The 26838-nt window shown below is 34.5% G+C and overlaps 1 protein-coding gene across 2 annotated transcripts; it reads right to left on the reverse strand.

Annotated features, from left to right (window-relative positions):
- Positions 1-1956: 1956 nt before the first annotated feature.
- Positions 1957-22073, reverse strand: LOC149797999 (heat shock 70 kDa protein 12B-like). 2 transcript variants are annotated; one of them, XM_089963069.1, is made up of 5 exons: positions 21799-22073; positions 20211-20513; positions 19495-19713; positions 6855-6993; positions 1957-6259 (listed from the first exon to the last, which is right to left on the reverse strand). In XM_089963069.1, the coding sequence occupies exons 2-5, from the start codon at positions 20505-20507 to the stop codon at positions 5211-5213; spliced, it is 1704 nt and encodes a 567-aa protein (XP_089819195.1). In that variant the 5' UTR covers positions 20508-20513; positions 21799-22073; the 3' UTR covers positions 1957-5210. The 2 variants fall into 2 exon arrangements, with proteins under 2 accessions (XP_089819195.1, XP_089819196.1); XM_089963070.1 differs by lacking the exon at positions 21799-22073 and adding an exon at positions 21449-21525.
- Between the last annotated feature and the right edge of the window lie 4765 nt (positions 22074-26838).

The raw sequence follows: 26838 nt of genomic DNA on the forward strand, positions 1-26838 counted from the left end.
ATAATTTGAGAGGAACTATTTATTTAAATTATTCTTTTGAATTACAAAATGCTCATTGACGTTTGGGTCTAAACCACTACTTTGGGATTATTGAGAACTTATTTAAAGACATTCTGTATTATATCATTCTTGTACATTAGGACATTCTAGACTGTTGGAATTAATTCAGAATATTCTCTATGTTAGAACCTTTGAATGGGCATTTAGGATTATTTAGAATTTAATTTACACTTCTTTAAGTGTCTTTTGATGTTTTACTTTATATTGTAGACATATATATATATATATATATATATATATATATATATATATATATATATATATATATATATATATATATATATATATATATATATATATATGTGTGTGTGTGTGTGTGTGTGTGTATTAAATTGTACCTAAATTACTGATTTTATTTCTTTTCTGTTACATAGTTTAAGACCAAAGAGTCGTAAGTATACAACCCACAATAAGCCACATATACAATTGGGCGATTAACAAACAGCAGAACATAGAGAAGCAAGCACAAAACTTAGTTATTTATCAAGCAACTAAAACAGGTCATCATGATCCAAAGAATGACAAAATTGACTAAAAACATGCTGAGATACAGATTATGCCATATGTCCAAGGAAAGGAGCTAGCAATATGACATTTGATGGTAGATCCGGCTAGGAGAGTAGTAAAACTCTGCAACTCATATACTATCTGTCATCATAGGAAGAGATTTGGGTTTGATGTATTATTATTTGAAGATATTACAATTTAGTTTGTACCATTTCAGGACGCAAATAATGTTATAGATGAATAAAAATTTGATTGGTATCTAAAAATATAAGGAAGCTCATTTTGTAGAATGGCATTTTTATATCAAAGAGGTTTTCTTTCCGGTAGTGAGGTTTATGTTGTTGGGAAATCTAAAATAACTGAATATCTGAAATTGTTCTTCTTCTGTTTCAAATATATTAAATCATCCAGGCATTTAGGATCGCTCTTATTCAGAATTCTAAAACTATCTAAAGTCATTGCCATCTGAAATTGGATAGAATAATTGTATGCATGATTGTCAATTTTGTTGAGGCTGGGTAACGTCTGACGTTTGAAATTAGTAGTTAGTATCAATTCGTAGCAATTCAACATGTCTTCACAGTTTATATGTGTGTGTGTGTGTGTGTGTGTGTGTGTGTGTTTAGGACTTTTAACGTAGCTTTAACAATATTTCAGTCATATCGCTACGAAGTATGCAGCGTGGCAGTTTTTAGTGATGTCTAGCGCTGGGGCATCATGCAGCAGACATGCTGCATCATGTCCCATCCAGTTACATTATCCTGACACCAGGCTGATCAGTCCTAACACTAACATTTTAATGCTTTGAGGCAAGCGATGAAGCTGTTGGTACCATTTTTATGTATTTGGTATAACTCGGCCGGGGTCCTAACCCGCGACCTCCCGCATCCGAGGCGGACATTCTAACCACTAGCCCACCGGAGCGGTAACAAGGATAGGTACCTGAGTGATCAAAGTATTGACCCTTACGAACAAGTAAAGTGTTTTTAATTAGATCTGTAACATGGCCAAGAACGATTGGTATCTGTGTAGACAAGGTATTAATCACTAAAGACAAACTGTAAAAGTAGGTTATATTCTGGCAGCTAAATTATCATTCTGATCTAAGGTCGCCCTGTTCTAGAACTGAAATGGGGGTTACAATATCATCTCCTTACATGTGGAAATAATAGCAAATCGCCCTGTTCTAGAACTGAAATGGGGGTTACAATATCATCTCCTTACATGTGGAAGTAATAGCAAATGTAAATTATTTATTTCAGTCATTTAGGATACTGACTTATAATATACACCAAACAATGTCACTTTTTGAGCGGAAAACGCTACATCAGCTAATAGTAATTTAGTTTAAGAGCAAATATTTTTAAAAAAACAACACCTGAAGCCATGTCACCTTCATATATATATACATCTATATTAAGTGTCACGCCAGAACATCTGAATCTAAAAAAGTCCAGAGAATTATATAGAAGTAATCTTATGCATTAATATTTCTGAACATTCAGTCATGATTTTAATTCTTCATAATAAATATATTTTGTTAAAGGATTTACCCTTTAATTGGAAATTTAATACATGTTATATTGTACTGTCTTAAATAATTAAAGCAAGAAAAAATATAAATCGGGCATATTCATTCGCTCGAAAACAATTCAAATGATCTTCAGCCATTTCTCCATGAAAGCTGTATCAATTGAATTCTAACCACATACGATTTTTGTCATCTAATAAATTATTATTGAGACTGACATTAATAATCTAATTGATTAGTTTTCGATTTCACTAGTGAATGTCATAATTAAATTAATGCAAAAGTTTAATAAGTGATGGACCAACAAAGGTCGATGAATGAAAGTGGGTAAATAAGGAATTGACGTAAGAATAAAATTAACGAAAGAAATAACAAATTAACGAACAATAAATCTATGCAAGAAAACCGAGACGAATTTGAGAATAAACAAGAGGGTTATCAATGACTATAACATTTCACAAAAGCACAGTCTAATTTTACTGAAATCAATTTGTAATTGTTGAAAGGCAGACAAGGCATTAATAACCAGGAAAGAGCCCAAGCCAGCGAGACCATTACGAAAAGTCTCATTGGCAAACACAATGGTCTGTATGGCATCTGTTGAAACGACATGAACAACGTGCATACGATACAGACGCTAAGAAACGGGTGTAAGTTTAGATGTGAAATTGTTCTAAATCGATATTATAAAGCAACTAATTATCTTGTGTCACCACTCTCTGCGCAGGACTCGAGGTACACGAAAGCTCCACTTTTCTTCTACTTGACACTAATGAAACCAATAATTGCACACGACGATGGGTAATTCTGGCTTATATAATCATTAGAATAATATTACTGATATTTGGTTTTTAAAGACTCTGTGAGAGAGTTTCAAAAGTAGCAAAAACATTTTTTTTGTTTAAATTATTTGATATGTGCAAAAACTTCAACCATCATATAAGCATTATAATGATTTTTGTTAAAATTACGGGTGCATAAATCGGTTGCCCCATTTATGGAAATCTGCGCTCTGTAAACCAATCACTAACATAAGGAAAGTGAGGACCAGTTTAACCACTGTTTAATTCCTGTCAAAAAGCAATCGTTTTTGGTTACTTAATACCAATTGGTACACATACTCAGACACATTTGGCAATATGTACTCAAAAATTCACTGTACAAAAGACCTTCTACCGGAGCATGGAGAAAATAATGTATCAAATTAGCGAGTTCTTCATGCCTGGGACTGAAGGACGATACTGCTAGCGTTTGTAAAATTAAACACAAAATCCAAAATAAAACAACCCCAATACAAACAAAACAAACAAACAAAGTAACAAATGTACTGGTCAATTTTAAGTGGTTTCTTAGCAATTATGTTTTTAGCTCTGTAAATGAAAACGTGAACAGATTTGAGGAGGCATTCAATCTACAGTATGGTTGAGGGTGTGCACATTAAGGAAGATAAGTTTTTAATTTAATTGGAGGTGCCATTAGCTCCTGGTAATTCTTTCCCGAGATGAAAGTTGATTATGATCAAAGTTTAGTCAAAACTGGTCACATACACACAAACAGATGCCATCAGCTTTATATCTAGGTGTAACCTTTATGTATAGTTCGGACCGCCATTAATAGTAAGTCGTTTTTCTACGAATTTAAATGAAAGTATTATTTTTCCATTGTCGTCAAAAGATTCTATATATATGTAATCACGTCCTTTAATACAGGAAGACGAATTAAAGATTACATTGCAATGACATTAGTATGTAGGTATAACGAGAAAGTATATGTGCTGTTTGCCAGCCATGTTTCTTCAATAGATCAGCTTAAGTATGTTAATTTATCATCATATTTGTATAATCATTTTAACAAACTGCAATCAGTGACTCGCACTGTTGACGTAAAAGACTTCGTCTTGGACACACACGCTACAGAAATATCTCGTCAAGATGAAGGCAACTTCATACTCCACGTTAACATTTCGAGCAGAAGAATAACCCCAAAATTAATTAAATCTTGTTCAGTTAAGGTTACGTTATACAGTGCTCAAACAGCAACACAGATAAAGGTAATATTTTAGGTGATATTCTATTGAGGATGACAAGTAAAAATAACAGTAACATCATCCAAACTTGTAAATATTCATCAATTGATGTATCTCATTTAACTGACTTTAAGCTGCACAAGACAATGTGGCTTGATGATCACGCGAAACATGAGAGCGATGAATTCCGTCTCAATAAAATATATCAAATCTTTCATGACAATAAAATATTTTGACAAAAAGCCAAATAGCTATAAAGAAAACGTTAGTTGATGGTTACCCATGCTTTTTCAATCTTCTTTCGCAAAGCGCATTTATGTATCTGGTGGCAAATAAAAATGAGAGTAGAACAAGTAAATGTTGATCAAAAGCTATTTATAATTAATGCAGTACTAATTTGATGCTTTACACGAGAATGACCATACAAAAGATATACGAATTAACTGATGCGTTTGCGCTGTTTTGGCGCAAAATTCGTCGCTGGGGACACTGTATTTTTATTGTATATTTGAGAAACAGACATTGAATCATCATATTATGGAGCTGTACTGCTGTGTCAAGTTTTGAAAAAGAAAAAAGATTTAAACCATCCACGTGATATTATTGATATTCTGTAAACGTATTGTGCCGTTTTAACCTTGCTTAATTATAAATCCATATTATGCAAGTAACGTATCAAGCAAATCTCGCAGTTTTGCATACGAAATTGCAAACATTCTTTGCTCTTTATATGTGCATATCTATCTATCTATCTATCTATCTATCTATCTATCTATCGACACACTCATATCCATTTTTACCCAGGAATAGGTACCATAACAACCTCCGATATTCTTGTTACATTTATTGGCAGTAATATTCAATGGTGCATTATTGATTTCTCGTTTTTCTTCGTCAACGAAGATATGTTACAATCAAATTGATCGGAAATTGAAAGCATATTAACGTACGAAGCGCACATGCAAAATAAGATAAAAAGTGTTCCATCGGATTCAAATTAAATTTTACCAAAGTGCAAAAATACATCACGGACTTGCATTAAAACAAGTCTCCTGGATCATATTTACCATAATGAAAGTATAATGTTTACAGAAAGTCAAAGTACGATGTAATTTTTTGTTTCGAAGATTCTTCCTCGGCCTCCACCAAGATTTCAGTTTGTCCAAACATCATGTCAACTTTCACCTTGAATATGTCATGCTTTTCTGGCAGGTTGACAACCAGTTTTCCCATATACTCGCAGCCTGGGTCGGTGATAAACTGTGGATCCTTTGCAGCCGAGCCATATATTTTCAGGAACATCTCTTTTTGATCAGGCTTCAAGCTTACATGCTTTCCTGACCTCTTTTCGCCGATCTTTATGATTTCTCCCTTTTGAATATACTTCTTGAAGACGTCTCTGCATCTTTCCTTTCCACCTACTATAACTAGCTTTTGCTGTGGGTGTATTGTGCTGTCGAATGCAGGCGAGATATTGATACCGTATGTGCACTTTGCGATTCTTGACGAAATTTTCATAGGCTCACGTCCATAGACCACGGCTCCTTTCAAAACAACCAATCCGGCATCTGCTGGTATAATAATTGTTGCATTCGGAAAAGCTTTCTTGATGGCGGCCTGCATCATGGGTGATTCAGAGAACCCCCCTACCATTAGGAAGGTGTCTACGTTCTTAAGAGCAGGTTTCTGTAAAAGCTCACTCACACACTGTGTTAAGCCGCTTGTGCATTCCTCAAAAAGAGACCTGAAAAGGCTTGCATCAAACCTAACTCTGCCTGGCAGCCAGCTTATTTGACTCTTGAAGGGCGTCCCTTTCAATGCTTCTTCTATGGTTTCTCCACATTCCTTTTGATAGGTACTGGCTAAAGAAACGGGTATTTGCACTGTAATCTTTTGGTCTAATTCTGGGGTAATTGCTCGTTTCTTGGTCTCTAAGTCTCGAAGTAGTTGCACATGGTCCGCTTTGTTTTTATCACAAAATTGTTTGAATATTTTGGCGCCAACAATTTTGATCAGCATCTGATGGAAGGCTTCATCCACTTTAGTCCCTCCCCAAGCTCCTCCAGTTGGTTCATGAAGTTCTGCAATGGATCCATCAGGTTGCTTTTCGTGCACAGTTATATCGGCTGTGCCACCTTAAAACGAATTAACAAGCATGTAAACATGCATATGTTTGAGAAAGGGATTAGGCAGTAAATGAAATAAGAAAGACGGATTGTGGGCGCTGACCAGTTTATATATTTTACATGTAAATATGCAATTAAGTAGATGATGAAAAAATTATGAAAGCAAATTGACTAAGCCAGTGAGTAAGTTACATTGAGAAAACATAAATATTTTATCAAGTTAGAGAATGTGAAGAAAATTAAAAAAAATATAAAACATTATTAAGAAAATACACTTTAAATGTAAGCATACGAGAATCCTTCATGAACTTTACCACATAATCTATGAAGATACATTTTCCATAACTTGTATAATGAAAACTTATTTATCACATTTTGTACACTGTGATATTTGATATCTATGTGGTTTGATATAATAACACGTCAGTAATACCTAAAGATGTACACGTACACGCTTTTCGAGAGTTTGAGAGTGAGATCTTTTGTTCAACAGACAGTTAAACCTTAAAATATCTCAACTTATACAAGCGGTTTGACCTAATTTTGCATGTCAAATATCATCTCTCTCTCTCTCTCTCTCTCTCTCTCGGAACTTAATCTTTACCTCCTAGGTCCAAGATCATGTACTTGTTTGCGGTCAATCTACCACTTCCTGAAAACTTGTCGCTTGGCAAAAGCTGACAGTATAAAGATGCTGCCTCTGGTTCCAAAGCAATTGTCAATGAACCACTGTCTATATTTGCCTGAAATACAACATTTGAATTTTATAAAACTTTGTACGATTCCAGCAACATTATTATTTTCGTGCATATCTAGACTTATGATATTTGACTGTACAAATGGAATTTAAGTTAAACTTAAAAAAGTTCCCTCAATATGGCCCAAATTACTCGCACATGTTTTCAAAATGTAAGCTCTATTAACTTTTACACTCGTAGATTGCCGGATTCAAGATATTATTTTGACTGATTGAGTGATTTGTTTTTATGGCCTGATCGACACGGGAAAGGTACCTATCATGCCGAGGCATAGTAGTTAATGCATCACTGAGGCCGACCCGGCCTTGTCCAGCCTGGACTTGACCACATTTTTATTCCCTCCTGCACGCTTCACGTTTCTATGCTGAAGTTCTGCTGGTGAAATGGAGGCTAGGTACAATATACATCATCCAGTGGTACGATGTAAACGTGTATATATGTATTAGATGTGCAAATTTATAACATTGTTTTCTATTTTATTTTATTGCTTTGTATTTGTCTCTTTTTATCATTTTTTGTACCAATTTCGCCAAGCATTATTTAATGTAGCAAATATAGATATTAAGATATTTTGATGAATTCTTTTTATCAGGTTGGTGCATATACACTTTGCATAATGCATTGATTGAATTGTAAGTTTATATTCGTCCACACTCAAGTCGATTTTATTTGATTGCCTAACCGTACCACATATTTTCATTTTATTGAACTGTACAGTTTCTTTTCCATTCATTTTACAGCAAAGCGAAAATAATTCTGCATGGAGTGTCATTTCAATTAATAATGTCCATGTCGAGCACCAAGCAATCATGTAACCTGACTTTCATAAACCGCTTTTGAAATAATGAATTAATTTCCGCTTTCGTTGACTAAATTGCATTTATTGAAAACGATTCGTGTTAGTTCATCTCATATAACTCACATTTTATCACACGTTAACATTGTGCGAATTATTAGTATCAGCCTTCCTGGAAGTTGATCTTTTAGTATTTTACCAATGATACCGAAAGAACAAACTCAAAAACGTTTAGAAACAGGTGTCACTACCTTAATACGCGTCTAATTAATAAGCGAATTTCTGATCTATTAGTAATCAATCCACTCAGTTAACGACGTCCGTCTTGAATGCTTATGGTCAGAACAAGTATCGTGATAAGTTATCGATGTTCATACTGACAATTATTGACCCCTACTAAAACAAACATTTGTATCTTATGCCTTAAAACAATATCAACAAAACGACCACACAATCCTAAATCATGGCGACAACTGAAACAAGTGTTGGTTTTAATAATATAATCTTTTTACTTACACGAGCTTTCATCTATGTGATATAAAAAAAACTTATTATCTAACCAGTCAAACTCAATCATTTTACAAAAATTAAAACAAAATATAGACCAGAAAATGGAAGTAAAGTAGGGAACACAATAATGTTTATGAAACTGTAATGGATTAGAACTACACTTCATTGAATTCAACGGTTATACATACATACATACATACATACATACATACATACATATATATATATATATATATATATATATATATATATATATATAATATATATATATATATATATATATATATATATATATACACGTCATGAGCTTAATATGAAAACAACAGTTACTATATACAGAGATAATATATAGTTGTTTACATGTTGAAACAGTATAAAATACGGTCAACGCTATCTGTTTTGTTCTCATTAGCTTAACGCAATTTTCAGGACCATATAGGCTATATGTGGAGGCAAGTGTAACTGGTGGAGGAAGAACCCGGAAAAACCCAGGGAAGAGCCACCAACCCACGGGAAACTTCTGGGAAGCTTTCTCACACACCTGCATCGGCCGAGCCAGAGACACGAATCCACGTGGACAGATCTGAGATGTCAGCGATCGGTAAAGGCGAGCTCTTTAGACCACTCGGTCACCCGAGTGTATTTAATAATAAACGTAATGAAAATAAAAGTAAAGGTTGGTTGATTTAAAAAAAATAACGCCATGCAATGCTTTAAAAAAGATGCAGATTGACACATTACCGTAAATAATGATACTACTGATAGAAGAAATAGTAACCCCAAAAGTAAGATAGTTAAACAGTGCGGCATTAAAAAGCAATATATTAAGTGTTTGCTTTAAATATGCACATTTACAGTGCAACGTGAAGATCTCGTACACTGTATAAGGTCAATGTACAATGATTAAAAAGCAAACAAACAAACAATACAAAACAGTGATATAATTGATATAGAACAGAGACCTATTTCAAACGGCACGTATTGCTCAGTAACGGATGTTCACTTTCATATAAAAAAATTGTATGGTTCAAAGGACTGAAGAAACGTTGGAATTTGCTAAAAATAAAATACTGGTTGTAAACAGTTTTCTTGTTGGTTTACTGATAACAGACAATACTAATTTATGAGGCATACTTTGCTCTCTGAACGTTCATGTTTCGTTTTGAACGACCACCTAAGCATAGGGTTTATGAGATTTTGACTATGATCATGAAGGTTGTTGTTGTTGTTGTTGTTGTATGGTTTAACGCCATTTTTCAGCACACGATAGGCCATACATGGCGGCCAGTATTAATGGTTGAGGAAGAACCCGGGAAAACCCCGGAAAGAACCACCGACCCACGAGAAGCTACTGACAAGCTTTCTCACATACCCACATAATCGAATCCGTGACTCGAACCCACGCAGACAGAGGTGAGATGGCAGTGATACGTAACGGAGAGCGCTTTAGACCACTCGGCTACTCGGGGCCCCGATCATGAAAGTAAAGGCATTTACACCAAATCATTTGTGAGAATAACATGATGAGACCAAAACGTTAAAGTGAATAAAAACAAAAGACGCTGATTTGACAGAATGCTTAACTGAAAAGTCTTTACGTTGAAAACGCAAACGGGAAAATGATTTCTTTACTTAATTGTTCATGTTAGTCTCTTGGAAAATCAGTGGCAGGCAGACGTTATTAACATGCAAACTAACCAGAAAGAAAGCAATATATATATATATATATATATATATATATATATATATATATATATATATATATATATATATATATATATATATATATCGAGAGAGAGAGAGAGAGAGAGAGAGGACATGATGGTACAGTTTCATGAAAGATTTGAGACTTACAACATGAATGTTGAAGGTTGGCTGGAAAAGGCTAGGATTGATAGCATTTAAACTAAATCTGACAAAGAAAGCATGTGCAGTGAAAGCTTAAACATAATTTTGGAAACTAAAATGTGGAGGCATTATAAGTAAAATAAATCCAGAAATGGGTTGATGCTTTGCTAAAATTAATTGTAGGATAGAGTAAACACTCTTCACCATATTAATAGATATGACTCGAATTAAAGTGAGCTAGGATAAAAAACCGGATCAACAAACTTGGTGAATCCTTTCAGTTACTGGACAACTGAGAAGTTTAAAGCACATAATTTTAGCATAGAAGAGACCGTCAGAATTTTTAAAATAAAAAATAGCAGCAGAGACATATATTCTTAAATTTACATAGGAACTATTTAAAATCTGCTAAAAGTTCTTTTATCTGATCAACTTAGTCACAAACCAGAAGATTTGAAAATAATATAGACGGCATGTTCTGAAAAGAAGAGCTAAAGTGGACATTTTTTGGAGACCAAAAGAATCAACGAGACAACGTATATACTTGTGAAATGGATAGGATATAATTAGGTGTAACAGTTGGAAATTAGCTAAAAATTGGTTCTGCAAATAAACTTCTGATAAAGAGTGTATAAATATCATTATTAAGGAGGATGAAAATTTGGAGCTGATTTGATGGAAATGTATAAAGAGAAGACAATAAAGATATCTGGCCCCTAAAACCAAACAAAAATAAAGGCAAAAGTAAGGAAAACAAACAAAATATAATATTAACGGTTACCTCTGTAAAATATAAGCGAAAACTGAAGGACAACTGTTTGAAGTACAGCTCAATACAGCTCAACAGTGAAAATCAATTCGATTTATTACTGTTGTATGATGATCAAAGCCCACTTTAAAGTGCCGTTTCAATCACAATAAACGGACGTAATTGCTACTGTAAATATGTCACCGACTGGAAAGCTAAATTGTGACTATTCGCTAACCGGTGAATATTAGAGGTATGTTATAAAGGATACATTTTGTTGATTATTTAAAACTAAATGTTCTACCTTTCAATAACATTAATAATATATATAATGGCTATTATTCGATTTAACAAACGTCTCTACCTGTTTAATGTTTTACACTGTACCGATATAATTTTTCATGTCAATGGAATACTATGTAACCTGTGCTGCTAAGCCGCATGTGCCACTCTGATAGGTCTTGTTGATCTATGTTTATATATAATTGTTTGAAACAAAAATAAAAAACAATTATTGGATCAATATGCAACAAAACTATCACTGGTTTAAGCATTAACAATAACAGTCACGCATTTACCTTATCCTGTTAAGTAATGCGGTTACAAGTTACTTTTACAAAGACTATGTAAAATATTTAAAATTTGAAAGATATCAAAATATGGCAACAAGTTGAAACACTTAAACAGCTATCGAACAGAGGGGTACTGAGCCAGCTAACACAATCCTAAATCTTTAAAAACAGATTGATAAGGACAGAAAAAGGGTTTTGCATGTACAAAACTTGTTCACATTTCATAAGCTAAACGAGTGCCATACCATCCATGCATACTATAAGAGAAAAGTGGATAAGAGATCAACTGCACCTAACAGTCAACAATGTCGTCCTAAATGAACAGAAAACAATGAAATGTTTGGAGACTGAGATGGAGAGAATAAAAGTTTTTTTTAATCTCCATCACACTGTAAACATTTGTGACAGATGCAAAGAGGTTATAATGCTGAAATTCAAAGATGTGATAAAGAGATTACAAAGTTAATGAAAACATTTTCATACTTGAACAAAACAGGTAAGGTCATTATCAATACTGTCAGAGCTGCGTGAAAAGAATTATTTTAAAAATAGTTAAAATAGTTAAAAAGATAAAGAACAAAGAAAACGTCATACATTTTAATGAAAACAAGATACAAGCTATGAAGACAACAAACGATTTTCCTTCTACAGTTTTGAGTGAGAGAAGCGCCACATGAATTCAATTTTACATCAAAATTACTACTACAATATGAGGTTAGACAATTTAGAAGTACATAAAATAATATTTTGATCGGCTAATGATTAATAATATATGTGTGGTACAATAGCTAATGGCCTTACATTTCATTTGTATAAAACAACGATATATTCAATTAATATATCCTGATGGTCCGAATAAGAAAGAAAAGAGCAGGAAACATTCATTAAAATATTAGAGAGAAACAACTGGAATAAAAATAGTGCAAAATCAGTAGACTTCGTGAATGAAAGAATAAGTGAGCAATATTGGACGACCTAGTTTTTAAACAACGTATAAACAAATTTGGATCTTTACGCATCTACTGTCCTCAGTGTATATATATAATAAAACCTCCTCGTGGTCCGAACATAAGGTCAAACTTGAAACTATTATCGGGAAAAATAGTATTTTGCATTTAGTGCACAACTGATATTCCTATTGTTTAATGAATTTCTTTTTATTTGTTTGTAGAGGAACATTAACAAAGCCGCACTCTACTCCCTGAATAAGAATACTCTCATTAGAGGAAGACTTCTCAGAGAAAGGCAAAGTACCTTACAATAAAAGACTCTGAGAAGCTCCTGTGTTCATCAAAATTTTGATAGGGATAGGATTGGCCCAATCACCCAAAAGGGATATAGAACCCTTCGATATGAATGGTTCATAATTCTCCATAATAAAATCAGACTGTTTTTGTTTAGATCCAACAAATGTATTGCTTTCAATACATGATGATAATAATAATAATAATAATAATAATAATAATGAGGACTTTGTATAGCACCTAATCTTTAGAAGCTCTAAGCGCTTTATAACATTAGAAAACACCTATAAGATAAAAAACATATAATGATATGATTACAGAAACAAACACAATGAAATTAGAAAACATTAAAAAAGATGCTGAGAATATTTAAGGTAGGAAACATTATTAGGTCTTTATGTTTGTTCTTGCAGTCGAAATAAGTGAGTTTTGAGAGCCCTCTTGAATGTGATCACTGTGTCTTTGTGTCTAAGTTCAGTGGGCAATTCATTCCACGTTGCTGGGCCCTGGTATGCAAAAGAACGCTGTCCATATGACTTTGTTTTCATAGTGGGAATAATGAGTATACGACTGTCAGAAGAGGAGCGTAAGTATCTTGCTGGTGTGTACACATGGGTGAGGTCGGATAGGTATGTTGGACTAGAGTCCGACAGTGAAACGTAGCACAGAGAACAAATTTTGTGTTTGATTCTGGATCGAATGGATAGCCAGTGTAGGGTACAGAGCAGCGGGGAAGTGTGCTCTGATCATGGTTCTCTAAGTATGATCCGAGCAGCTGTGTTTTGAACTTTGAGACGTTTCTGGAGCAGATATTGAGATGAACCAGACAGAATTGAGTTACAATAGTCCAGCCTTGAAAGTACTAATGAGCACACAAGTGTTTTAGTGACATCAACTGAAAGATATTTGGAAATTGAGCTGATGCGTCTTAGCTCAAGATATGCAGCCTTGCATATGTTCATGACATGTTGGTGCAACGTGAGAGTACTGTCCAGAGTAACACCTAGGTTTCGTACTGATTGTGTGAATTTAATGTTGGTGTTGCTGATATTTATTGTTTGAGGTAAAGGATGTGAATGAGAAAGTCTTTATGTTGTGAATAGCCTCATTTTTATCATCATTCATCTGCGGCTTGTCACATGTCATCCATGATTTCACATCAGCAATGCACCTCTCTGCACCTTGGATGGTAGCATCAACTTCAGTTGGGTGGCTAGATTTGTATACTTGGGTGTCATCAGCGTACAAGTGGTGAGACACTGGATGATGATTTATGACACTTGAAAGCCACTGAGTGTACAGAATGAAGAGAACAGGTCCAAGAACAGACCCCTGTGGAACACCACAACATAGATCAACTGGGCTGGAGTGTATTCCATTTGCAGATACAATTTGTGTCCTGTTGACCAAGTAGGACTTGAACCACAGTAAGGCTGTATCATGAATGCCAAATGCATGCTGGAGACGGTGAAGTAATATATCAGGGTCTATTGTGTCAAATGCTGCAGACAAATCAAGGAGGGTGAGGACTGTAATCTTTCCGCTATCCAACGCAGAGAGAATGTCATTAACTACTTTTAGAAGAGTAGTTTCAATACTGTGGCAAGGGCGATATGCAGATTGTACATTGCTAAAAAGACTGTTTGAACTTAGATGAGATACAAGCTGGGATACAACAACCTTTTCTAAGATGTTTGATATGAATGGGAGATTAGAAACTGGGCGATAGTTCTTTAAATCGTTGTGGTCTAGTGTTGGTTTCTTCAGCAGAGGCTTTACAATGGCAGTTTTGAAAAATGATGGGAATTTCCCGGATGAGAGAGGGGTATTAATAATGACCATGACCTTGACCTCTTAAAAATAAGAGCATTTGGAATAGGTCTGTCTTGATTCTGATGTCTGTATTTCAATTTGTAACGATCAGAAATAACGCGTCCTTTCTTCTTGCAATAGGTACACGTAGGAAGAGACAGGGATCTTTGATCAAGCTTATCTGAAGCTTGATGTTTAGAAGTTGTGCCAGTTTGAGATTTAGAAGAGTTTGTATCAGGCTGAGTTACTTTTTCTGCCAGAAGACTGATGAGTGAAAGTCTTATTTACGAAAGGAACTTTATGAGTTAATGAATACTCATCAGCAGCACGAGGAAAATTTTCCAAGGTTTCGATCCTATGCTCGTCAATATAAATCCTAATGACGCTATGGACACAGTTCTTGAAATCTTCAAGTAATACAAGTTTTTTTGAGACTTTCACAATCTTGTTCAACTTTCTTGGCTCTTTTTCTCTAGCAAATTGGACATGAATTTGTTCAGCTTCATTTTTAAAGTTTCTGAATTTTTCCAGAAAAGCTTCAGCGACTAACTCATAAACCCTTAAGATGCATTCCTTAACCGTATCATAGTCACCACTTCGGTGAACTGATAGTGAACCGTAAATATCACTAACTTTACCACTGAGTACACATTGTGGCAATATAGTCCAGTGCTCTCTTGACCATTTCAAATTTTCTGTTATTCTTTCAAAACAAGCAAAATATTTGACTACTTCCTTATCCAGAAAAGGTGGTGCTAAATTGATATTTCTTAAAACATCAAAAGTAGAGGAGTGTTTCCCATTTGCCAGCGCTAATTCTTTTAATCGAATTTGAAATTCCTTCTCTTTCTTTCTTCATCTAATTGCATTTGTTTTTTCTTGTAAAAGCATTTGTCTTTCTTTCTCTTTTTCTTCCTTTTGTAACTGAATTCGTCTTTCTCTCTCCTCACTCTCTTTTTGCAATCCATTCGTCTTACTTCCATCTCTTTCTGAAACTGCATTCATCTTACTTCCATCTCTCTTTCCATTTGTATCTTTTCTTTCTGAAACTGAACCTGTCTTATATATAGTTCCAACTTTTTTAGTTGTATTTCCATTTTCAAATTTCCAACCACTCCCGAGTAATATTAAAAAATTTCTTTACTTTTGATGACATTTTGGAAAAAGCTTGCCGATTTCACTAAAGATTTCAAAATTGTAAAAAAAATTGGGTTTTTTTAAAAGATTTCAAAAGCTAGGTGAATTCAAATTTCAAAAAACAAATTGTTCTGAAATATTTTAGCCAAAATTCAAATATCCAAGGACAAGCGCCCAATTTTTTATGTTACGTGTTTAGGCTTTAATAAACAGTAACAAAGAAAGAGTGAAAACAACAAGTTTTGAAAAATTAACAAAACAATTTATTTCCCTGGGAAAACACTGTAAAAGTGAAGAAAAGAGAGCCTACCGTTTTAAGAAATCAAATCCAGAAGAAAAATCCAAGAATAATACTCGGATTAAATTTTAGAAGTCCTTCTGACGAATTCAAGTTCGAGTCCCGACGAAAAATCCAAACTGGAAGGCGATGACGTATACTATAGCCAGTATAGTGCTGTAGTGTCTACTGTTCTTTGTTGATCCACGAACTTTCGAATAAAATTTCAAGAAATGTCTTTTCCCAAGAATTTTCTATGAGCACTCAAATATTATTTAGGAAAAAAATTAGTAATTCCATTAAAAAAATTTGTTGACTCAAAACTGGTCACAAACAAACACTTTTCAGCGTCCAAGGTAAAAAAAGCCGAACTGACTAATTTCTGTATAGGCAAATGGTTATACAGTCTGAATAAGAGGCAAAATAGATACCCGTATGATGGTCGCGTGATTACTTTCCAGAACAGTTTAGAAGCCATTTACTTGTCTAAGGTCACGTATTCCCAGTCAGCCTCGATTCCGCCATATAAATCACACATTAGGAATATAAAGAAAAGAAATTGTTTATTTGATTCTCAATCAAGGTCAGGAACTTGATCAGCATGACGATACAAAGTTTTATTTTTAGGTGTTTTCGACAAAACAGTCAGATCCAACTAATTTCTGGAACATATCAAATTCCTAGTAAACAAAATTATATTATTTTGACATGTAATGAAATAAAAAAATTAAAACTTACAAACAGTGAATTAAATTAAGTCAAATATAAATTAAATCAAATATACAAATTAGTGTGTGTCTGTGTTATGTATGTATATGTTTTGTTGGTCCGTCTAAAACTCCTTTATAAACCCTTTTGACTCTATAAACCCTTTCTGAGGCCATCTACTACTTTGCATATCGAATCTAAGGCCCTTTTAACATAAAATTTAACATACTCATCTGGACTAGCGTGTATTGAGGTCAATTCGAACACTGTTACTAAGTCACCGCCCAGGTGTGGTCAGTCACTTGTAACACTGGTACCTTTTGAGGCTATAAATATGTACTAGGTTTTCCTACACGTTGAGGCTGTAAATTGATACTAGGGCTTTTCCATAGGACTTTCCTGCAAGATGAGGCTATACATAAATACTAGAATTTTCCATAGATTTTCCTGCAAGTTGAGCCAATAAATAGATACTGGCGATTTTCCATTTCTCACTAATAATATTCAACTAAGGACCCAAAACATAGTCGCCATAATCCCTATGACGTCACCCATGCTCAATTACCGTTTGACCTCCCAAGTACCATTATCATGTTCAGTTCCCGTTTGAAGCTATAGGGTCCCTGTTCATTTCCGTTTGAGGCCATACATTTTGATGCTATACATATTTCCGCCATTTTCGCTTTATAAACCCATTTGAGGCTAGAAAGTTTGAGGCTAACAATTTACCCGCCATTTTCCCTATATAAAACCATTTAAGGCTCAAAAGTCTCCCATTACTACTGTTACACATGATTTGATGTCAAATTCCCTTTAACGCGATCCATTTAGTCCATTTTATGGTCATATTTGACGAGAAATCGACGAAAGAGACCATGCGTGGTAAATTTATATAGAAATGATATTGTCACCACTGGCAACAATTGGTCTATAGACCTTTCGATATGTCAGTCCACATTAAACACCTATATCAGTCTGGCTCAGTATAGACAACCACACAATAAGTTATATGAACTCTATAAGGATATTGACATTGCGAGCTCTCTTCGTTCTGCCTCAGCGAGCTCGTGAATGTAAAATAGACCAAGTGTACATTCCAGCACGTTGCGAGATACATCCCACTGAGTCTCAGTACTCGTCGGTAAAGCGCTTTACTCCAATTGCTTCTGCATGAAATAAACTATTTGTTTTCTTGCATTGTAAATCACATAACCTAATCAAACCAGTATCTTTGCTGTTCTAACGATAAAGCAATCGCGATATGTGGCACAAAACACAAACGTTAATTAAGATGTTTCTAAAATTGGTGAGTTTTTCATCTTCATTAACGTTCAAATGCTTTCCTTAAGCCTTAATGTACGTCTATTCTAATAACTTTCTTTTTTAATACAAAATAATCAGTCTTACCATGCTAGTAAATACTTTTTTAATGTTATTATATACCTATAGAAGTGGGCTGGTGTTTGCAATAGTAAGTGACTTTATAGTCTAGATGGTCTCGTAATTTTTAATTTTTGTGAAAGGCTCTAGTATAACAAGTCTATTAAATTATTACTTTGCGAAATGATCAAGTCCGGTTGGTCCAGTAACTTTTAACTTTTGCGAAATGCAAAAGTCTGGCTTGTAAAGTAATTTGTAACTGTTACGAAATGCTCAATCCTTTCTTGTCTATTTATTTTTAACCTTTGCGAAATACTCAGATCTGACCGGTAACTTCATTTTTAACTTTTAAAAATACTAGAGTTTAGTTGATCCATTATTGTCTAACGTTTGCGAAATGCTCAGGTATTAGTGATTCACTTCCTCTGAAGTAGTTGATGTAATGACAGTGACGGAGTGTGTGATGAGGAAATGTTTTATTGGACTAATGCCAGTTGTCAAGAAAGATCGCAGTTTTTTAAATGTCACTATAAATCGTGAGTCTCATTATAGTGAACAGATTTGAATAGAATAATGCACAGCACTGATATGCTAAGTAATGTGAAGGAAAGGAAATGGAAACTAAGGAAGAGAGCTTATTATATACGGCAAAAAATGACGGGAGATAATTAAAACAAAATGAAAAACGTCATTGAAGGAAAGCAGACGAGAAGAATTTTAGTGACAGCATAGCTTAAACAGACATTTGGTAACTAGTATTCCACCCAAAAATCCATATCAGATCCCACGACCGCGGATCAGAGAAATAAACTAATTTTAAATCATGAACCTGGTAAAAAAATGATATATTCTAATCTTTGGTATATCTAATCAGCTTTTACCGATACAATTTGTAGATCCTGCCAAAACCATGTGAATTGGTGAATATTTTATTGAATAAGCATCGTTATCGTATCTTCTGTTAAGTTCTAAGCTAAGAATTATTGATGTCTAGTCTTGTTCGTGCGACTGAGGTTAGCTCTCAGCCAATAACATATGGTTTTAAGTAAGAAAAACAACCGTCTTTATGACTAAATGACATATCAAGTAAAACTCAAATTGAATATGATAAGTTTGATAAAATCTAGGCCTGGGTACTTTCCTCCCATTAATTATTTCAGCAAATTTGTGATATGTTTCTTTATGAGGAGCTATTGCTTCTAACAACAAAAGATCAGAGTTAAGGTTTGAGTCTTTTACTGGAACAGGTTTGTTTTCAGGCCTGACTTCAAGATGTCTGCTATAGTCGTCATGAACAAAATGTCACAACATTTGTTTGTCTAATTTTAAATAAAATTCAGATCGACTTAAAACTAACATAACTTTCAGAAATTAGGTGTTTCTTGCATTCTTTGTCTTGTCGACCAATTTATCTATCTATCTCTTTTCCCATTTCACACTAATTGCATACTCACCTCACTCGCAGCAATCTCCCGCATGAACTGTTTGGCGGCGTCACTCCAAATAGCGGGTACCGTAAGAACCCAATGAACATCATTTTCGGTCACACATGATCCTAGCTTTGTAACAGAATCTAGCAAGTGCAATTTTAGAAATTTAATTGCAGCGCCGAATATTCTCTTCGCAGGCATTGTAAGCCCCTTGTCATCAGTTATTTCCACATCTCGTTTGATCTAAAATAAAAATAACATATGTCCAAAACGCTTATAATGGAAACATAGGATGTATCATGGCTACTTACTCTTTGCATGGTAAATAGGAATTTATTACAAGGTCATGTATTGACATGTTTGCAAATTAACGTGGAATGAGAACATTCATATTTTTTCTAAAATCATTTGGTTTTAGTTTGCTTCGGGTACAATCGATGAAACTCGTGGCAGAAACATATTTCTTTGAGTTGATATGTTAACTACGTCAACCACAGATAAGCATGGAAAATCATCGCTAAATGATTCTTGCTTCGTTTTACAAAGCGGAAATGTTTCATAGCATTTTAAGACAGGGTCCTTGTTTCTGAAGGTTTTACTCAAGAGCAAACTTTATCTTGAATAGGAAATCAAAGAAACTGAAGTACACACTTGCATTTACTAGATTAATGTGTGGATACATTTCATTATTATTTTAGGCAAAGTGTACCTGTTCTAGAAGGAATGAAAAGTTTATCTACCTGTTTATTGTGCAGAGTCATTTTGAAACGTTCAAAGTAGTACCACTTCTGATGCTGTTCATCTAGGGCTAAATCTGAGTATTTGTTTTCGGCTTCATATCCAAAAGAGTGAAATTTCCCATCTGGATCGAAGAGGACGCAAGTAGGACACTTCAAAGACAGCGCATTTCCACCAGACGACATATTGGGTGCGTTGATTTTAGTGAGTTCCTCACCCATAAATGAAAATGCATATCCACTGTAGGTTGTTCCAAAGTCGATTGCCGCAACCAGAAGCTTATTCTCTTTGGATGTCATTTTCCTCTAGAAATACGTACTAAATGTCAGTAGTGAACATGGTGTTTGCTTACATACATATATTCACCTACAAACCTACATACCTGATCATCCAAATAACGGTCAAGCTAGTTGGTTAGATTCCTAACTAATTGTCTACCTACTTACCCACCTACCTCTCTCCAGACGTAAATACCTATCGATGTACATAAACACATGCATCCGTGAAATGCTGTGGAAAGCCTGAAAGTACGTGAAACATGCTTCATCTGCGGCCATGAGGTTCAATTGGAAAAAGGAAGAGCTTACATCCATTATCCGTAGTAAGGTTAAGTTTCCTTTATCTATCTTTAAGGTTACAATTGGCTCAGTTTAGTTCGTTCATTTGTGTAATTTCATTTTGGTAATTAGGCACATATTACGTTATCAGTACCATTCAGAAAACTCACTCCCCCAGTAAGACGTATTGATATTTGTTAGAAAATCGAAGATGCACCACCAGATAAAAAAATTCTCTGCTGCAGATGGTCAATAGTTTTTTGTTTTTGGATGATAGTGGAAGGTATGGTGGTAATGGTGGTGCAGGTGGCAAAATGCTTTACTGGCCTACTTTATTTTTGAAAAGGTCTAAAAACTAAAATCAGTTACACAAATAAAAACAAAGGCGATTTCAAATCAATTTCGTTAATAAGGCATGTGACTTACTTCAGCCATTATATTAAAAAGCACTCCAATATGAACTATTTGTCATTAAACAAAATCAAAATGACAATAAATGGACAAAAGACTGACATGCTGTTAAATTCAGCTACAATTAAACGTCTACATTTCTTTAAACTGTCAAAAATACAAAACAGGTGCGTTCAAACTGACTCTTAGTAAACAAATACTAACAGCAGAGAGGAGACCCACGCCCTACAAACAAACACCATAAATCTAAATTAAATAACCACTGGACTAACCGTTGCTAAGACATTGCCCACAAATTATTCGAACATAAAACGTAGTTGAAGGAAAACAATATGGAACTTTAATACATCATCTCCAGATATTTCATGCATAAATGAAGAATCTCAAGGACATTGAGCTAGTACAAACTTGCCCCGAAACTCAAACAACGCCTTAGCTTTTGAACTCAGTCTAGCACCCATTCGGTTCAACCAAGTTGAGTCATAAACACCATCCGTTCTAGATATGTGATATATATGTGGGTAAAATGTTGATATGCAGATGATTAGAACCATTCCTACGAAATATCATCCTTCAGAAATTAATGTAAATAATAAAGACATAAACATAAGCAGCAACTTACCCAAAAATGTTAAGGTTGGACACAGATCTCTATACCTATGCCGGTGCAAATATATATCACCTCTCCTTCTAATAGCCGAGCTGAAGAGGACATCTTGACTGATAACATTAAATTTTGGAGCACCAAGATACGTAGGTAACTACCATCTACATTATCACTGGTGTGTCGAAGGTGACCCATCATATTCGCAGATAGCCAGTTATTGGAATATTGAACTACTTATTCGTCATATTTATCTTCTTTTATCTGTAACCTGTGATCTAGCACATGTACGTAGCCCTACAACCTAAAGGTAAAATCTTGTGTGAGATTATTTGTAAATCCTAGAAATATAACGCCATCGTTAGCAAGGATAGTAATGGTGATGGAAGCCTCCATAAACATGATAATATTTAACTTTGTCACCGTTTGTCTAAAGTCATACCATATACCTTACTGAGACATCGGTGCTTCTTCTTATATATTACGATCAGGAAGAAGTGCAGTCGTAAATGATTAACAACGGTAGTCTCGCCTTGTACAAATATTTAACAAAGTAAGGGCAGATTAATGATCATCGCTTGCGATACAGCAGACCTTTAGGGTTCCACAAAGATAAATTGCCAACAGTATTCTCTGGTTGTATGAGAAAAATGTTGCATTGACAAGAAAGGCCGGCATTTTCCATGGGATATGTGCAAAAGTGCATCGTCCATTTTAAACTCTGTCAAGAACCACAAGGGTTCAATGTGATTAGACCAATGAGCGATGCTTAGGGGCACATCAACACATGAAAGGTTACATCGTGCTGAACCAGTTTTTGTAAAGTGTCTTGCCATTAGACATACATAAAGGTGGTCGCATGGCCTGGATACAGCAGGATTCGAACCGCTGGTCATGCTGGTTATCACTAGAGAAAGGAATGGGCGACACTACAACAGGAAGGTATATTACTGGTGTTACACCGGCGCGCTAACCCTTTAGCCACCGCAACTCCTTCAACCATTTTCAAACTCTTGTATTTTTAATTGTTATTAAACCTAATTAGCGAGCAGATCAGTTTCAAACTGGGCCGTGTTTTGTGGTATATTGATGAAGAAAAATCTTATCACTTTTATCATTCGTGAATCATTTTGACGACCTTATTTGTGGTCGCCTGACATAGTTGAAAGGAGCAGGATACAACTGGGGCCATTGGAAACAAGATGGTAGACACAAAATGCCTTCATGCATATCCTGTAGTAGAAAGGCGGACACGAGGTCGCCACATTTATTTATCATCTGCCCTTTTTTACACATAAAGAGAACAATGTGTCTGGTTCACTGATTCTCAGTCGGAATAAAACATTTATTTATCAGCTGCCCTTTTTTACACGTAAAGAGAACCATGTGTCTGGCTTACTGATTCTCAGTCAGAATAAAACACCTTTTGTCAGAATGCCTAATGACATTCCAGCATCGAGCAATAGTTGTTATTCGGCCTTATATCAATTATTAGATAGTAATATAAATCATTACATTGTCTTTCATTGTGTTTGATGTTCTATATTACACATTATCCATCAAGAGATTACTGCTTCATAAAAATGCCCTCCTTGTTTTGAAAGCAGAACGTGCATATATTGTTTGTATACGGTGAATACATTTGTCCTTTATATAAGGATGACTACAGGACTTTATGAGACCGTTCTATATGAATCAAAGGAACAGAGCACAAACAGAATATTACTTGGCACACATGTAGCAAGTTCTATGTTTGGAATATCAGGTCATATTGTTCAAAACAGTATTACAGTTTGACAGCCTAGCTTTGAATATCAGGTCATATTGTTCAAAATAGCTTTATAGCTTCACAGCCTAGCTTTAGCTATGTTTCTTGTGTATAATAAGATACAGTGAAACTTGTTTTAAGGAACACCTTCATATAACTTACATCTTCTCCAGTACCGGAAGCATTAATCACCAATGTCTTAAAATATCCATACATGTTTCATTTCTAATCAAATGCACCTCAACGTAAAGACACAATTGTACCGTTCCACGTGTTTTCAGTATAGATGGATCTGTTTTTGGTTCATTATATGTTCTTCAGTCGCGATACCTTCTGCGAGGAGAGAAATGCATATTAATTTATCTGTACAAGGCATGATAATACAACAAAAAAATATTACTTTAGAAAAAAACGAAATGAGGATCCGGGTATATCTGCATGTAACCAGTTGTTATTGATACTCCCATCTTCGAAATCGGTCCAAGTGTTAGTCTGAACTTTGTATTTAGATGGCTGGACTGCTATATTATGAATATCAGATTACAGTCCTTATATATAATATGGAATGAGATGAAACCACGGCATAGCTTGATCGCGTTGAACATAGCGTAACAGAATAAAGCGACAGTACCTTACATTATGCTCAAATGATTTCGATTGGATGAATATATATATATATATATATATATATATATATATATATATATATATATATATATATATATATATATATATATATATATATATCGTTTTATTCTTAACAACCAAAATGTGTTTCGTCTATATGGAAAGTGTTTGTGGTCCCCATGGCCAACCTTTCTCGAGAGTTAGTAATATCCCGGAAGGACGACATGCCATTTAGCTATAATACCCAATGACGGGTCAGAGGTTATTATTATTTGCATACGATAGGCTACAATGCAGTCCAATGAATCTTAACACCTATGAAATGCTGGCTTTCTTTGCCGAAGTAAAAAGTCAGATTTTGAGCTGTCTTTCAATCCATCCCTAACCCCTTGTCCAGTCAAACGTATAACATTCGATGAATGTAATCGTGTACTATAAAATCTTTGTCTGACTTGAGAAGAGCAATGGAGAAGCGTAGATGACTTTTTAGGTAAATTATTGATAGTTTTTTTTTAGATCACCCATTTTGTTTTAAAACTAATATTGGTATTATTCGGTTGATCACCCTTTCCCCTTATTTGCGGAGAAAAGAAAAAAAAAGATATGGCATAGTTCACAGTCCGATATTAGTCAGGATCACTCGTGCATAACATTAAAACCTCTAGAGCGAACTGCTGTTACTTCTCTTAAGTTAAGACTCGACACAGAACCTCGTTGTCTTTTGGCTTCGTCTTTCCTCAGAATAGTATAATCGTTTTATACTGTAGATTAATCGCGCTTGATTTTTATAGGATACCCTCTTCCCCCGAGGTATTTTTTCTGGTGGTACATATTACGGTACTGTTTCACAGAACCGTTAGTTAGTTACTTTACGGGAGTAAAGAAATTACAGAAATTCTTGAGTAATTTTGTTACGAATTTAAAGTTCTTAGCATAAAATTTTCTTTTTTTATTGTATTTACTTGCCTATAAATCAGATCAAGATTTTTTCGATATCTGATACGTATCGCCGTATGTTCAATAATACAATGTTAAAGATTTTGTTTGTGGTACGCATCTCTCTCTCTCTAAAGGTCGAGATATTTGTTATATTTTGTGAAGAGAAAGGACACTGCGCTCAAGGATGTCAATGATGTCAAAGACAAGGAACTCTTATAAAAGAGAAATGTGAGATAAATATTAGATAAAGATTAGATATTAGACAAAGATTAGATACCTAGATAGATACATATTATCATTGTCATGAAAAAGACAATGGTCGACAGAGCATCTAAAAAAACTGAAGAAAAAAAAATGAGGAAATAGCAATAAGAAAATAAACTTCCCTTTCCAGCAATGAAATTAAAGAAATTCGAATCAAAACATGCAGCAGAAATGTGGGACTTTACACCAAAGCTGGACTTTGATCGGGATGTAAATCTTGGGGATATATGTTCTCGAACTTTGATGGAGAAAATATACCATAAAATGTAAGTTTATCAGCCTTTTAGACAAAGTAGGAATACGAGATCCTCATCTTGAATCTACAAACCTAAAAATCTCTCATATTTTCTGCGTGACTTATATATCTGTTCACCGTCTATATCTCAATAATCCCCCATATCTCTCTTTCTCTGACACCTGTATCGGGAGTCAAATTACCCGCACACCACGTACGGATAATGAACAATTAATAATGATTACAATAATAATAATAATAATAATATATGATCTGTAGTCACTTTGTCTTAAGAAACTAAAAATGGTAACCCCCAGCTCTCTCTCTCTCTCTCTTGAACAAACTACACCCGTCAGAAGTTGAATCTCTAAAAAATGGCAGTACCTGGTGCATATCTTGAATGATGTTTTAGCCTAAAGCAAAATATTTCTTTATTTTTTTTATTGGCTTAATTTATTTTGTAATAGTGAATGATCCAATTATGCCTCATTCTTTTCTTTTTTAAACAGCAGCCGTGTAAGACGTGTTCTTTGTTGTTCTGTGGAGCAAATTAACTGCCTTTCATATTTCCTGCCAAAATAGAATCAACATTGTTACTAAATGAGCAAGTCTGGCTTGACTTAGGGTGAACGTTTTGTTTTGTAAATTTACTTAATTGCATGTAACAAATTCATATGCCTAAACCACATACACTAATTGGTAATCTTGTCTTACTTTACAACGTTGCCAACCTTATAAATATGTTCATGTTTAATATTCGGTATTTGTAGATGAGAAAGAAGGGAAAGCCCTAACCTCCCTCTTCATTTATTATTGTTTAAGTGACCGGAGATTATTAAAGCGATGTTGATTTTGAAAAAAAGTATTGAATTTTGTTTTCAAACATTTTTAGACTCTCTTTTCTCTCTCTCTCTCTCTCTGTTTCAGACACACATGGACAGAAAGAAAGACAGACACCTCTTCTTTTAGATTCTACCATGTGTACCTGACATGACATATATGTAAACAATACGAAGGTAGAGGAGAGTATGAACATTATAAATGGGGTGTAGAGGATATTACTTCATAAGAGATGTCATAGGGTGGTAAGGGGAGATGAAGAATCTAGTTAAAACGGGGTTAAATTCCATTTTATAACCATTATTTTACATCCTACAATATGGGGTCGGTAAATGAGTTAGTTTCTGGAAACTGCCAATGGAATCAGGAATGCTCTATGAGTTTT

This window comes from Sinohyriopsis cumingii, chromosome 6 (genome assembly GCF_028554795.1).
Source record: "Sinohyriopsis cumingii isolate HCF-2022 chromosome 6, ASM2855479v2, whole genome shotgun sequence".
In the NCBI taxonomy this organism is placed as follows: Eukaryota; Metazoa; Mollusca; class Bivalvia; order Unionida; family Unionidae; genus Sinohyriopsis; species Sinohyriopsis cumingii.

What these genes read in the sequence shown, in the direction of transcription:
- LOC149797999 (XM_089963069.1), bottom strand. Translation starts at nt 20,507, where the DNA reads ATGACATCCAAAGAGAATAAGCTTCTGGTTGCGGCAATCGACTTTGGA. An exon ending in GGGAGATTGCTGCGAGTGAG is followed by an intron (nt 6,994 to 19,494) that starts GTGAGTATGCAA and finishes GTTGTATTTCAG; the next exon opens with GCAAATATAGACAGTGGTTC. An exon ending in CATGATCTTGGACCTAGGAG is followed by an intron (nt 6,260 to 6,854) that starts GTAAAGATTAAG and finishes ATTCGTTTTAAG; the next exon opens with GTGGCACAGCCGATATAACT.